Genomic DNA, 16,299 nt, shown 5'->3' on the forward strand with positions numbered 1-16,299 from the left:
AAACCCGACGAAGGCTGAGTACAGATTAATTTTATACTTCTACATCAAGTCTGCATTATTCCTCACAATATTATCCATCACCAGTTATTCTTTTTTACATTAGAATTAGCATAGATTACATTGATTGCCTTTTATGTTGCTTTTCTCACAATCAACGTTGGAGCGAGAACTAGCCCGTCTTTCAATCAGCGCCGACCGAGCGAGAAATCAACATTTTGTGCCCTTTTCCACTTGAGACAAAAGCCAGACACTGAAAGAGTTAAGAGGGCTTTTGTGTGTCCAGTGTGAAAAGGGGTTTCTAACGTGAACCGTGTGTCATATTTTCCGTATTTTAATAGTCAAATTTGCTGCAATAGCTCGGTGTAGTTACCATGAAAATCGGGATGATTGGGGAGGCACTCTGTCGAGCGTCTGCGGTATTGTTAATGGAAATGTCTCTAAAGCGGAGACCATTAGCGTCACTGCTCAGATTCACAGAGAGGATCTCTGGCTGGTCGGCTGAGGGTTTTGCTCTTGAAGGGATAATCGCGTTGGAAGTGATTTATCAAATGTCCTTAACTCAATCTGTTATCTTACACTTAAATCTGGAACGCGGAGAACTTCAGCTCCGTTTGCTTTGCTTTGGAAAGCAGAAGCAGCACCGGCCCTCGAAGATTTGTCCTGTAAAGCGATCCAGCTGATTTGCAGCCAGATCGACAAGGTGGCACACGATGTTCACTTCAGACTGAACGCCGCGCTGAAGCTGCCAATCTTCTCGGTGGTGGGCTGCTTTTTTTTTTTTTAGTTTGCGGTGTTTATTCTAACGTTTCAGCTGCAATATGGACATGATTTAGAGATGTAAAAATGTTGCATGTCGCAGCTTATGTTTGTTATTTCTGCTGTTGACTCATCTGCGGCGGTACATGGATGATGTAAGAGCTTCCAGCTTTTAGACCTACTTAGTAACGTCTTCATAGCCAGAATGTTACGCCATCGTAACGTAATGACAAACAGACAAACTTTGACTCAGTCGCACTCTGCAAGTTCACTGCAGGGAGAATTTACTTCCAAAATGTTTTTGTGTTACGGGCGAGAAATCGAGCCGGATTTTATCCTCAATAAAAAAAAATTTTAAAAACCTGTAGCACAAGACGTTCAAATAACTCTGAAGATTTAACACTCGACTCTGAAATGCTGACGTTTCTTTCACCTAATCTTCATTCGCTGCATACAGTCTAACATCATTATTATCTACAGTTTATTCTGATTGACTGAAAAGCAAATCTTCTTAATTCTGCTTCAGCAGCAGGACGCACATGTAAGACAAGAGGACATTTTGAAGCTTCTTTTTGTTCTAAACCTTCCGAGGAGCAGCGGCAGCATGTCAGAGCCTTTGTGTGAATGTGTTTGCGTGACATACGAGTTTGTTTGTGTGTCTCCACAGTGTGTGGGCGGATGTGTAAATCTGTAGTGTTTCTGTTACAGCGCGTGTGTGTGACAGATACAGAGAGTGTTTGCAGGTCACTCTGTGTGTGTGTGTGTGTGTGTGTGTGTGTGCGACTCTGATTACATGATAATATCAACAGTTTGAGCTCATTTGTAACAATCAGACTTTATTTAAACAGAATAAATCACACGTCTCATGTCTGACTTGCAGCGTGACTCTGTGGACACCTGCATGTGTCGGCCCAAGTGTGTGACATTATCCAGTTCTGACCATGAACTCTGTCGCCATAATAATGTTCAACAATGAGAGCAGTAGCCATGTAGACCTCCCACACTCACACATACACAGGCTTCCATTCACTAAACCCTAAAGGAAGGACATCTAATGACTTAATACTATAACCACACCAAGAAACGTCAGTATTGGGTGATGCTGCACTCTGAACAATAACCCAAGCTCCAACATTTTTCTAAAGGAGACACAACTTGTTCCTTTATTGAGGTATAAAAACTCCTGTAACCCCCTCCATCTGAGACGCTCTGTTTTAGCTCTTGTCCCCTACTCTGATTGGTCGGTTCACACAAGCCTGAGACAACACTGCTCACTGTTTCACCCGTTGGCTCTGATGTTAGCTTCGCTTCTACTATCAATATAGGCTTAAATTATCTAAATGTGTGACATGGTGAGATGTAAAAAAGTTGTGGAAGTGAAGGCTGAACAACTGACGAGACGTTTCAGGAGCGTGTTTTCTGTGGGAAAGAGGAGCTCCCAACAGTGTCGACCTTTAATATGCACAAGAACTATATAAAGCACAGAAGAGAAGGAAATAATTTAAAAACAGCACAATAAGTCTCCTTTAAATGTCATCTTCCTGCAGGGTCAGTGCCTGACGTCACAGTTAATAAGAGGACACGATCTCTCTGGTCACGTAACTTGTAAGATGTGGAATCGCCCGATTGGGACAACATTCTTGGGCTGTTTCAGGACATGTCGGTCTTTTATATAGTTTCCCAGGACTTTCCCATGAGTCCAGTGCAGCACTAAAGAACAGCAGGCCGAGTGGGAGTCCTGTACGACATGTAACCTGACTCACACACAGACACAGAGACGTTTCAGCACTTCTGTGGCCCCACACTGAGCTGCAGCCTGAATTTATACCGACTGTAAGCCCACATGTCACCTTACAGTAAATAACCTGGAAACACCGTTTCCAAGAATTCAAGAGGAGACCGGAGACAGACACCATTAGATGACCTCACCGTAGCTCCGCAGCAGCGGTTAGACTGCAGGTCGGGTTTCAGCTGCAACAACACTTTAAGAGATTTATTTTGAAATCCGAGAGCCTTCACTTGAAAAATGAGACGTTCTTGTAACATGTTTAAAACGTACAGCGTGTCATTTTTTACATGCTCGTGTTTAGCATGTCACTTGTGTTTAGTCACGTCGGCCAACTTCCTGATCCTGTGTCATCTGTTAGAGCGATAGGTGACCGAATGAAACGCACCTGGAGTAAAAAGACAGATTTCTCTCAGTGAGGACATCGTTGGAAACATTTGGGATGATGTGACCACACTCCTAAATAAAATAAACTGAAGGTCGAGTCGTTTTCAGGCGTTTTTAAGGACACGTTTGCCTCTAACAGAACACAGATTTAACTGTGAAGTCTTCAGGAAACGACACAAACAAAATATTACAGAATATTAAAATGTACGGTTGATCACGGGGTAAACTAGACTTCAGGTTAACATTTCACTTTCTGAGTGATCCTCTAAACCCAACAGCCGCCAGCGAAACTGAAACATGGAGAACTAAAAGCTTTGTCTTTTTCTATCATCTTACACACATGAATGTAATTTACATTTGTCTGGTGGTTTGACTTGTGACAGACTGTAGAGTCCATCCGACTCCATTCTGCTTTTACTACTGAACCCACACCGTCAACACATGTACACACAATGACACACACGAGCAGGCGAGATGCCAGTTTTTTTTTTTCAAGCATCCAGTCGTGAAAATAAAGCATCTCAAATCAGAGCGGGATCATTTACTCCGGTCTGCAAGACGGAAAAAAAAAATCAACAATCAACAAAAGATTCTTTTCCCTTAAACCCCCGACTCCACTTTCTCCTCCGGCAACTTCCTCTGTCGCTCCTCTTTTCCTCCACCTCCTGCTCACGTCCTCACCCGTCACCCTGGCTTGTCTTCTCCCCCCGTCATCCCGCCTACATCCTCCCATTCCCCTCCTGTCTCCCTATTCATCTCCTCCTCTTCATCACTTCTTCTCCTCCTCCTCCTCCTCCTGGTTTCCAGGGAGCCAGGTCTGTTTTTGATTAGCGTTCTCATGTAAACCTAAATTGTGATTAAACAAACACTGTGCGAGTGTGTTTGGCCACGTATCAAGTTTGCCTTTCTCTTAAACATATGTACACACACACACACACACACACACACACACACACACACACACACACACACACGAGAGCAAAGCCAGAGACGTGCATATAAGCAGACATGTACAAACAAATGCAGGACATATACGAACACATAAGCAAATATGCTGACGCAAGCAGAGACACAAATTACAACTCTGTGTACACACATGACGGTGTGCAGGAACACACACACACACACACACTACACACTGTATATTCACACTCATATCGGCCATAATTGCACATAAAGACATGCGACTTCAATCACAATCACCGGCACACATGGACACACAGTGTTTGCCTTCACACATGTGCATCGCCCTGCAGAGTAAACAGGTCGCAGGAAAAAGTCGGTGAGTTTTATCTCTGTGTACTTTCAGCTCCGCGGCTGCTTCCCCCATCCAGCTCACCTTTACTTCCAAACAGAAATTACTACCACATGCAGCCCTCTGCGCTATTTCATTGTGAGCATATAAAAATTCCTTGCCATAACAAAAAATATATATCTATCTCTACAGGCCCCCCAGCCTCCCACGAACATTTCATAGGTTCTGGCCCTGCGGCGCACTAGCTAGCTGGTTAGCTGCTACGGTAGGCAAGCTGAAAAAAAAAAGGGGGGGAAAGGTGTTGCTGCTGTGAACTTTAAGACCGCCTGGCTGGTGAATTCACCCCGTGAAGAAACACGTCGGCTTGTTTTATTCACACTTCCACGTGAACAGACCTCAGAACTTATTGGCCTCTTGACACAACTTTTCCACCGCAAGAGAACCGAACTTTTACTTTCTTATTCACAAACTTTGCAAAGAACTGGTGCACACAAACACTCGTGCAATCAGAAACCAGCACAACTGTATTCATGTTCCAGCTCTTAAAGGACCAATATGTAGGATATTCAATATATATGATATTGAATACAGTTTCGTCAGTGTTTGTTACCTTACAGTGAGGCTTCTGTATCTAAAGTGTGAGACAAACCAAACACTGGCCCTATCGACAGACTTTCAACACAATCTGAAACCACGCTCTCTTCAATATCTGAAATCCTGAAACACTGAACCTTTAAAAGAACAACATCAGCGAAGGAGGAGAGTTTATACATGAGTGAAAGACTCCAGTCCGTCTCATGTGTGATGATCTGTACCTGTGACACCTGTGAAAAAGACGATTACAGATCCATATATGCGAATACACGGCCAAGACTTTCTACAGGAGGCATTTCTTTAATCCCTTCAACAGTTTAGACACCAGGTTTAGATGCTGTTGCAGAAATCAGGTTAAAACACACTCATCTTCTACTTTAACATCAGCATTGGTGAGTATTTTTAGGACAGAACGAAGGCGTGTCCGAGTCGTTCGGAGTCACACCTCTCCTCGCTTTCTCCAGATCTCTCACATTATCCTGATATCACTCGCTCGCTCCCTCTTTCTCTTCCTTCCGCTCTGCCTCTCTCTCTCTCTCTTGGTTTTCGGTATCTCTGCAGTGTGTATTTATCTAAATATGTCTCGGGACAAAATCGCACTGCTGTCTGGGCTGTGGGAAATGTGCACACACACACACATACACACACACACACACACACACACACACACACACACACCCACACAAGCCGCCGAGTGCAGCCTTATTTTAGAGGAGCTCTGGTCAGGTTTGCCCTGTAAAAGTCATCCTTTCTCCCGCGAATACCAGTGAATCTCAGCGTGGGCCCTGTGGTGCAGCTCCATCCTCGAGCCTACGGGCCTCCAGCTTCACACCAGAAGACCCACTGTCATCTCAACCAACCAGCCAGCCAACTGTTTTCCCTTGTTTTGAGAGGCAATCACACCAAGTAGGCTTGAATATAATATAAGTAAGACTGATAAACCTACGATGGGCCCTGTGGTGCAGCTTATTGTGTCAGGTCCCACAAGCCTTGTGGTGCAGCTGCATACCACGGTTTGTACTTCTGAGTCATGTTTAATTATTAGGAAGTTCTGTCGTGGGTGTGTGGTTTAGTAAAACAGTCTGCCATGCACACACACACACACACACGTAGGCATCCAGTGCCTGTGGTGCTCTATCAGCAGGAGAGGTGGCGTGAGAGGGAAACACACTTATTTGTTTCCCACCAGCCCCGAATGCGTGAAGACCAAACAAAGGACCCAGAGACTTTAGTGACAAGAAAACAATCCTATGGTTCCTGACAGCAAAACAAACACCGACTGTTTGTTCTGTCCGTGAGTGTGACGGGCAGAGAGGGCAGACGATAAGAGAGGACGAGGGGAGGAAAGTCAATGAGTGAACCGGCCCGACATGGAAAAAGAGTCCACACACACACACACACACACACACACACACACACACACACACACACACACACACACACACACACACACACACACACACACACACACACACACACACACACACAGTTCAGGCAGTTTACATTCACCCCTCACCCGTCCAGACCGCTCCGACCAATCGCCACCGAGGCCCCGTCTGTCGCAGCCAATCACTGGACACACGGAGGACGCCCACTTCCTGTAACACTAACCATAACATTCCAGCAGGTAAACTATGGCAGTCGCCTCTAAATGGACAATTAGCCAAGATTAAAGGCAACCTCCTCGTCTTTCTCCATTAACTTAATTTGGAGGAAAAGACATCTCAAATGACCCTCCCCCCCTCCTCCTCCCTCCTCACCCGCCTGCTGCCTGTGTCCTCCCTCCCCCGTCTCTCTCCATCAGCGTCCGGTCCACCAGATAAACCAGTCAAACTTACAGTAACGGAGGAGAATGTCGTCCACACGCTCACATCTGGGAGCTGCGCTGAAGCATTTGGAGGTTAAGTGCCTTGCTCAAGGGGTGACCTGACAATGCTGTAGCGCATGTCTCATTACCGCCCACTCAACAGTGCAGGGATTTCACATGGCGACCTTCCTGGTCATGATTTATTGACCGTTAGACTCCTGCCAGTCACTCTCCTTCTTCCCTCTCTTCCTCTCCTTCACCTAAATTTTAACTTTTTAGGAATGTACCAAATGCTGTTATCCAGACGGAGAGGACACGTCGGGACTGAACATCATTCTCAAGGACACTCTGACTGGATAAAAATCCTTCGCCGGCATCCCTCTGGATGGGAACTCGCTTCTCGGTCCATTAAGCATCCGGAAAAAAAAAATTTAAAAAAAAAACCTTTTAGTCTGAATGTTTGGCTGCTGACATCTTTGCGATGATGCATTTTATATCCTGCAGTGAGGACAGCGGCAGTGCTAAAGAGTAGGAAGAAGCTGAAAACTAAAGAAAGACACAGGAGTTTGGAAGATTTACAACACTGGAGCAGATTATAAAGCTACAGTGTTGAGCTCTTTTATCAACTTTGTATTGTTAACATTAGCTAGATGCTTATTTTTTGCAAATTAATTCTAATTTAGAAGATCTTTTCTCACAGTGATTTAATCAACGTCAGGTAACCTTTGCAGGACAGTGGTGTTTACAGGATGAAGGTTAATGGTTAAACACTGGGTAGTTTTCCTACATACAGCTGATCCCTGAAAGTAACGTTTGGTCGCTCCAGCTGCTCTTTGAGTCGTCACCAGCACCTTCAACAAGCCCTCATACTTTCGGTGGAATGAGCAGAATAACTGTGGAAACTTTACGCTACAGACGGAAAACAACCCAACTGATGGAGGAGGTGAAGAAGAACAAAAAACAAAAAACAGGCATTCACTCAACGAGAGCACTCCAGCGCCCAACCTTGATCTGCGTCTCCTCTGAGCGTCTACAGACGGTTCAGAACCGACGTTCTTTCTGCCGAATCGGTGAGGAACAAGAACTCTGTGTTTTTTACTCCACCTTGTCCCGGCACAGAGAGCGGGAAGATTCTTACACTTTGTTTTTTGAAGAGTAGCCAGATCGTTAGCGGCGCCCATGTTGTTAAAGATGTCGCACTAACAGTAACACCAGAAGGAAAAGTTTGCTACGCTTTAAAATATGGGGCAAGAGAGGTGTCAGCCTGGAAAAATATAAATCAGGCTGTTTTATGTTGTGCTTTTATCTGCAGTTCATCTAGCTGTTCATCTTGGACCTCACTCCTAATCGGATATATCAGTGAGCTGGTAGTTTGTTTTATTTTGTCTATTTATTTGTTTCTGTTGTAAACAGGGAAATATTTCATAACCAATACATAAAAAAGACAAAAGTCAGCCAGAGGCCCCAGTAATCTCAAACTTGCTAACATCAATTAGTGTTAAACTAAAGTACGAGTCAGACCAGACCAAGTGTGTTTATGATTTCTACTGTTCATTTGTAAGAGAACAGCTGTATTATCTTGTATTTTAAGGGCTGTGCAGTCTTTAAGTTGTAGAGATAAGTGTGTTGACTGTATCTACAACAGGACCTTTCTTTTATTTCAGTCTCCATAAATGTTTGAATGTGGTCAAAAATCACATCCTACATTATGTAATACGCAGCAAACGCGGCCCCGACTGGAGCTGAAGTGGTGAAGGAGAAGAGGAAATGTCTCTCATGACTGACGTTGGTCTCATTTTTTTTCTTCTTCGTCTCACCCCTCTCTCTCTCTCCTCTCATGCAAACCAATCAGCTGAAACCTGAGCTGCTTTAATGGTGTGGGGGGGATGATGATCCTGCTTCACGAGTATCTACTGGCTGCTGGTTCAAAATGTTGAGGGGGGCCCCTGAACGCAACACACACACTCACACAGGCACATAAAACATGCACACACACGCACACGAGCTACCAGAGCAGAAAGTGAAGATAACAGGACGAGGCTCAGTCTGGGTCAGTGTTATTAGACGGGGAGACTAACAGCCATCAAGTCACTTAGCAAAGTAAACCTCCACCGATACACTGTGATGTGCACCGGAGCGTGGAGGCCCTCCAACCATCGGCTCGCATTTTTCCACCCGAGCCACCGTGATTGTTGCTCTTCAAACCAGAAGTTCATATTTACTCTGCTCAGAGTCTGATCTCAGTGTGTGTGTGTGTGTGTGTGTGTGTGTGTGTGTGTTGTGAGACCACAGTCTCTTGCAAACTGTGGGGGGATGCAACCACAGACTGCACACACTGAAACCCACAGACTCCAGTCCACCATGCATCTATCTATCTATCTCGCCGTCCCTATCTTTGTTTTTCTCTCTGCCTCCCCCTCCTCTCTCCTGCCGAGCACCTCGTGGAGGTCACGGACTCCAAAACCCTCCCATCCATTCACCCGCTGCCTTCATCCTCCACCAGCATCCTTTCATCCAATCCGTCTCCCGCCTTCACGTGACCTCCGCGATACCTATCGCTCATCCATCTCTGTCAGGCGCTCGCTCTCCGCACTTACTGCTCAATTAGAGCATTTTCCAATAAGACGCGCAGCCAACCTCTTCGACTCGTGCGCTCCGCTGAATCCGAGACTATGGTAAAAAAAAAAAAACTATTATCCCGCCCGATACCTCTTGCCCTCACCTCCCACCCTCCTCGAGAGCAGAACCTCCAGCCCCTGCCTATTTTCCCTTAATGCTCATCCAGCTCCTTCCCTCTCCTCCCATCTCCAAACCTCAGACCACAGGGCTTTAATAGGAGGGTTAAGAGGTAATTCCTATCACACTGCCATCATTTAATATCTAACCGAGGCTGACAGAGAGGAAGGTTACGAACCCAAACCAGAAAGCCACCAGCAAACCTCCCCATCTCCTCCTCCTTAGTCTCCTGCTGTTATCCTCTCTTTCAGGCTCCTTCCAGTAGACTTCTGCTCTTCCTCCCGCCGTCGTTCGACCTCCATATCTTCCCCCTTTCTGTCATCCTCAAGGAGAAACACTCTCTCTCATCGACATACCTCACCATTTACATTTACCGCCGCTTCCTTAATTCTCAGAAGGAGAAGAAAAAAAAGAAAACACGGTGTGGACGGGGATAAAAAGCCCCCGAACAAAAATGGAGGAGAAAAGTGGAAAGAGAAGGAAAAAAATAAATAAATACAGAGCAGGAGGAAACTCCAGACACTGTAATTTAGATTGTGCTGATGGCAAAGTAAGGATATAAAGAACATGAGATTTATAATGTTAAGTTTGGACCACGCTCACCCTTTCCACTCTCTTACTGAGTTGTCTAAGAGCTCTGTAGGGATCCATAATCGACCGGCGATAAATAAGAGCTATCGAGACCAATTAGAGGTTTTATGGAATAGTAAGCCAGGCGGTGGAGGAAATAAGACTGTCACTCGCGAAGAACAAGAGAAAAGAGTTGGAAATAACAGTGTGTGTGTGTGTGTGTGTCTGCACGTGTTTGCATCCATCGCCATGTGTGTCCGCGACGCTCACATGAGAAGTTTTGACTGTGTGTGATCCTCGAAGCCGCAGTTGACGCAAAAAGACAATTTGCTCTCAGCCGTAACAGTCGACTCTGCCGTCCTCGGCGATACATCACGCGCCACCACAACGTTTATGAAACACACGATCCGTCTGTCCGGAGTCTTAAATCGAGGGGGGTTTTTTCAAAGCGATCGCCCCCCACGGAGAGGATTTCATCCTCCTGTGGCTTCTTCTGCCAACGCCGGAGAGCATATTGAGAAGGCGTGACGGAAAACCCAAATTTATTTACTGTCATCGTAAAAAAAACACCATTATTAATACTGTGACTGTTGTTTCACATTCCATGATACTTTCACAGTAAAAGATCTGATTACAAAAGAAGTTTTAAAGAGAAAACTTCACTTAGATTTGTTCAGTATGTTCCTCTGGAGCAGACTGTGACCTGCCAATGAGAAGCACGTGTTCACAACGTGTCACCTTTTCCTGCACTACTTACATAATTTGGCTTTTTCTCCCAACCTTAATCTGAAAACGTACAAATTGCAAACACAGTTTTCTTGAGACAGAAGAGATCAGTTTTTTATTTTACTCTTTTTTTTACAATAGATTATTAGAAGTAGTAGCAGTATCAGTAAGATGACCTTTAGCAGGATAAAAACAAAGAGTATTTCAATACTTTATATAAACTTGAGAACAATACAGTAGAATTTAATAACCTGGATACGTCCTGCCAAGCTTTAAAAGTATGAAGAGGTGATTATGAAACACCTGAATATGTGTTTTGATATGTGACATGTTGCATGACGCGCCGTTAATATGCGTGTTGGAGTTTATTGTGTTTTTTATTGTTTGCATCTGTCGCTGTGTGTGTGTGTGTGTGTGTGTGTGTCCCTGGCGCTCACACGAGGAGGTCCGGCTGCGTTTCATCCCGCGAAGCCTCAGCTGACGTAACTGACAATTGTTTTCAGTGGTAACAGTCGACTGTGTCTCTGTCCTCAGCGATGCATCACACGCCACCACGGGTATATAAAACACAGTCTGCACCCCCCACAGGGAGGATTTCATATTTCTGTGGCTTTTTTTTTTCTGCCAACAAAAAAGATCATGTTGAGAAAGAGCGACATTAAATACAAGTTTATTTATTGTCGTCATAAACCATCATTATTATGACCGTGTTTGTTGTTGGTTTCTACATTCTTTCTAATAACGCTGATGAGAAAAGACGTAGAGAAATTCAGACAGTTAGATTAGAGATATATTGCACAAGAGCATTTTGTAATTGTTGAAATGAGAACCGTGTATTTCCACAGGTCAGCTTTACATTAAAAGATAATAAAAAGTGCACTTTTCAAATCACTTAATGAGGTTATAGAAGGTTTTCTTTTCACCACAGACAGAAGAGGAATCACCTGAACCCAGATAAAGAGCATCTCATCTGTCAGTATGTCTGAAAACCTAAAAAAAAGGCAGATTTTTAAACTATTATTTACTTTTGATAAGACCTATGTTAACGTTGGAAGAGGCAAACTGTTGACAGATGAGACGATGTGCTGTAGACTAAGTTATTCCACTGAAACACACTGACAGGTAACATTTGCCCAGCTGTCCTCAGCGACCTTTTACTTTCAGAGTTCGACTTATTGTGTTTCAACAACACTTCTTGTTGTGAGAAGTGGCTGTTGAAGTTTGTGAGCGTCTCCTCGACAAAGGGACGGCGACCTTGGACTTTTAAGCAGCTTAAAGCAGCTACAGTAGAACGGATTTCAATGGAAATAACCTTCAGAGTCTCCTGCTTCGGTCCAAGTGATCGGTGTGTTCACAACACTCCCGGTCCGCCAATAAAACCACTTAATCTGCTACTTCCTGCGAAGCTTTCAAGGTACGAGGAATACTGCAACACTTCACTGGTGCGTTTGTGGAAGCTGCAAACTTTTGAGACCTGCTTTTCAAAAGCTACAGGCAGCGAGTTTTGGATATTCGACATTTCAGTGGCGTGAAACAGATAAAGCTACAAAAGTGTTGAAAACGACAAAAAAGACCGAACAGAGAAGAAAAAACACCTTCAACAAAGAAAACGGTTGCAGAAGCTTCCAGGCCCGTTCTGCCTCATGGAAACATTATAAAAGAGAGTGAGAGAAGTGAGAAGTTTAAAGTCCCAGTGGTGGTATTCCCTGTCCTCACACCTTACAACACACACACACACACACACACACACACACACACACACACTCTACGCACTTGCACACCACGCATTGATATGCAGACACAGTATTTTAATACAGTGGATGCATGTGCACACTCACAGGTTCAAATATGCACATAATAATAACTCCAGTCACTTACGGTCAGAAGCAAGTGTGCACAAGAGAGACACACACACACACACACACACACACACACACACACACACACACACACACACACACACACACACACACACATCAGCTCTACCTCTGGCTTTACTTGAAAGCAGCCCAATCCAAACATACATAAAGTTTAGAAGGTGTTTCAACCTTCAACCTGAGCTGACGGAGCCTCTCTGAGGACAAGACAAACACAGAGACGGAGCGCCAACGGAGGGGGAAGAACCAGAGGACAGGGTGGGAGCTCAGATGGGACTGAAACCCGCGGAGAGAGGAGCGAGAGAGAGTGAGTCTGGGAATGTGAGATGAAAACGAAAGAGGAGCGGAGCGAGTGGGAGTCGTCTCAGCATCAGTGTGACCCGCTCGTACACTCTGAATACTCTGGGAAAACTCAATATTCCCGAATAAAAATTCCACCCAGGTCCAAGCAAAACATTCACTGCAGGCACACTTTCACCTCTTAAAACTCATGCACACACACACACACACACACACAGTCATACACATCTGACACGCACACTCTCCTTCACCTCTTGACAGGAGCACAGAGCGGCACTGTGTCACCTGGCGTGGGACTTGAACCCTCAACCCTGCGGATGAAAGTTCTGACATCGCACCGTGGCCGTGTTTTCAAAACGGATCACGTAACACATCAAAAGAGACGCAGAGAGGGTCGGAGAGGGGAGAGAGTCGGAGAGAAGGGACGGGAGGGGTTTGAGGAAATCACTGGACGGAGGGATGGAAAAACAAGAAAGGTGTACTCACAGGCGTCCCAGTTTGGGGTTGGACTGGAAGAGAAGCTCCGGGAGGAACTGGAGCTTGTTTCTGTTCAGTCGACTGCGGAGGGGGAAAAAAAAAAAAGGAGAGGAAATACGTCTCACGTTAAAAAGGCTTCACATTGTAAAACTCATCTCAGCATGAACAGAAAAGGGCAAAGACACACACTCGTAGATCACCGAGATTCATGCTGCTGTGTTGACTGAACTATCACCGAACGGGCCGACAGCATCACCTGGAAGGTCGGCTGGGTTCACGGTTCAAAGGTCAAACTCATGGGAAAGTCTCCTAAGTTTCCTGCGAGCGTGACCTGCAGGTTATCGTGCTGTGTGTGTGTGTGTGTGTGTGTGTGTGTGTGTGTGTGTGCGTGTTGTCAGTTACAGGTTATCCAGCTGTAAGCTCTCTGAAGCCGGTTATCGCTATCGTCCTTGTTTGTGTTCTGACCCGGGAGTGAGAGGAGGAACAAGTTTGGGTTCTCAGTAACCTCCTCAGTGAAGAAGTCATCTTCACTGACTGATGTTTTCCAGGGGAACAGACAACACTTTGCCAAATCTAATTCACTTCATTAGCACTACTTTTACTGTTTCTTAATATATTTTGGTGAATATCTCAAACTGTCCCGTCAATCAGGAGATTATACGAGTGCCAAGTGAACGACTGTGTCTCTAAGTGCCAACATAAACCTGATCTCAGTGGACTATTTCTTTTTTTCTGAGAGGACAAAAATGCAAAAACTGCGAAAGCCTTGCCAAAGAATTTGTATTTATTATGTTTTTCTCATTAATAAACCTGATAACGTATCTGTCCTGCGTTGCTCCACTAACATTTGTCAAGACATAATAAATGTGAGAGGTCTTGCACTTTTGAAAAAAAAAAAAGGCTTTTTGTCTGACTCAGATTCTTAAGCTCACAAAAACAGTCACACATCATTAAAAATACTTAAGAAAACTGATTTAAAAAAAATAACTTTAAGATGCTTTTCAAGAGCCAAAACACAGAAGCATGAGAAATGGAGATCCATCATCTCGCTGTCCAAGTGCATTATCCAGTCACGGAGCAGAAGATGTATTTCTGTGCGACGGCCCACAGAATTTGACTTTTTGGTTATGTGACACAAAAGACACTTTGAAATCCAATTTGACTGACAGACGTCTGTACAGTAGGCTTTACAAACTGTACAGTGAACGACATCCTCTGTCCTTAGAACCTCGATTTTCTTCGAGTGAAGAAAAACTTGTCATGTTGAGAAAAATAAAATACTTTTAACAAGGGAAAATGATGGAAGAAACCTCAAGAAGAGCCACAGAGGAGGATCCTTCTCCCAGGAAAGCAATCTGGGTACAATCTGGAAATGCCATGAAACAGATTTGGACGGGCAGTCTGAGCAAAGCCTCAGAGAATCAGACAAACAGTAACGGCCAGTCAGGAGGAAGGTGGTAAGAGCTTGAGGTGGTGAGGTTTGTTTCTTCTTCCTTCTTTCATTCTGCTGAATACAGGACACATAACTTTCTACGTGACTGTTTCTCAACTAAAGTGAAAAGAAAGAGCAGCTCCTCTTCTTTTATTTTACACGAAAATACCGTTCATTGTTGGAGTAAGATGAACGGACTATAAAATGAACACATGGCAATTATTTACAAAGGAATGAGAGGCAGAAGAAGACGGAGTGAGTGAAAGACTGGTGTTGACCAACGGTGTGTGTGTGTGTGTGTGTGTGTGTGTGTGTGTGTGTGTGTGTGGGTGGGGTTGGCTGCAGCAGAGATAGATGAAGACGGTACGACGTGAGGGAGTGGAAGCGTTATCAAGCTACCAGAGCATTTGGCTGAGAAACGAGGCGTGGAGGGGAAAACGGAGCGAGGAGGCGGGTGGAGGAGGTCGCGGGGTCACTGAGTAGAATCTGTGCTGGAGAAGACACAGACACCAACCTTTTAACCCCTGTGATAATGATAATAAGACCCTGACTTTCACTCCTGTGCTCACCGATGGAAAGAGGAGCCGCGGTCCAAAAAGAGACATCCACCATTTGGAATAATTGACCCCTGCTCCCAGAAAATAACTGCTGCTAAGAAAAGTCAAGCGTACGATCGGCTTCTATTACATTTATGAGTCACTTTAAGATGTTCGCTCGCTAAACCGTTACGGTTTTTAAAGAGAAGAATCCTTTGTGTGTTTTCAAATAATAATGACGAGTTTATTCTCCCTGGAAGCTTTGAAATATCCCCAGACCACAAGTCCATGGGCACTGTATTTTTAAATCTTGGAAAATTATCCCTATTAGTCAGAATCTCTACGTCCAGCAGAAATGGTTTTGGACACTGAGAAAGACTAATCTCACTGGACCATTACCTCAAAATCCAGAAGTCAGGAAGACAAAATTACAAAATCGCATTACTTGAAAAATCCCAGACTCTTCTTCCAAAATATCTACAGATACAAAAATCTTAAACAGAAACAAAAGTCACCTAATCATTACTTTTGTCCGTTTCAAGCCAACCATGAGTCCCTACATTACCGAACGACCATCCCCATGACTCCATAAATCACGCGCTGACACGCATGAATGTCCTCGCCCATCAAGACGACTAGCTAAGCTCCGTGTTTTTCACATCGTGACGCCATTAATCACACGGACTCAGCGCCGCAACCCCTCAACCCTCAACTTTCACCCTGACAGGCACGACATCAGAGGAGCTGTCAGCTAAGCATGTTAAAAAGCATTTCACTGTCAGCGAGGTAAAAAAAAAAAAAAGAGAGAATCAGATTGATGTCGTCACTGCAGCAGAAGCTTCTTAGAGAAAACAAAGATGACTTTTAGTTTCATCCCAAAGTACAAAATGTCACCTGTAATAATTGTGATAAACTCGACAGACATACAAACAAGACTGAATCAAGACTGCACACAAAGTAAAGATTTTAAATCTCACCTCTTGTGTGAGTTTTGAACTCATGTTGCGTCCTGTGCCCTGTGACCTCTGACCCCTCCTGACACACCACATTAAAGACTAAA

General features: G+C 44.5%; 1 protein-coding gene across 3 annotated transcripts in view; it reads right to left on the reverse strand.

Annotated features, from left to right (window-relative positions):
* The window catches only part of slit3 (slit homolog 3 (Drosophila)), a 253,595-nt gene that overhangs the window by 208,476 nt on the left and 28,820 nt on the right, over positions 1–16,299 (reverse strand). For all 3 annotated transcript variants that reach the window (XM_037076548.1, XM_037076547.1, XM_037076546.1), the window contains one exon: positions 13,281–13,352. In XM_037076548.1, the coding sequence (XP_036932443.1) occupies positions 13,281–13,352 (72 nt within the window). The remainder of the gene's footprint in view (positions 1–13,280; positions 13,353–16,299) is intronic.

This window comes from Acanthopagrus latus, chromosome 18 (assembly GCF_904848185.1).
Source record: "Acanthopagrus latus isolate v.2019 chromosome 18, fAcaLat1.1, whole genome shotgun sequence".
In the NCBI taxonomy this organism is placed as follows: domain Eukaryota; kingdom Metazoa; phylum Chordata; class Actinopteri; order Spariformes; family Sparidae; genus Acanthopagrus; species Acanthopagrus latus.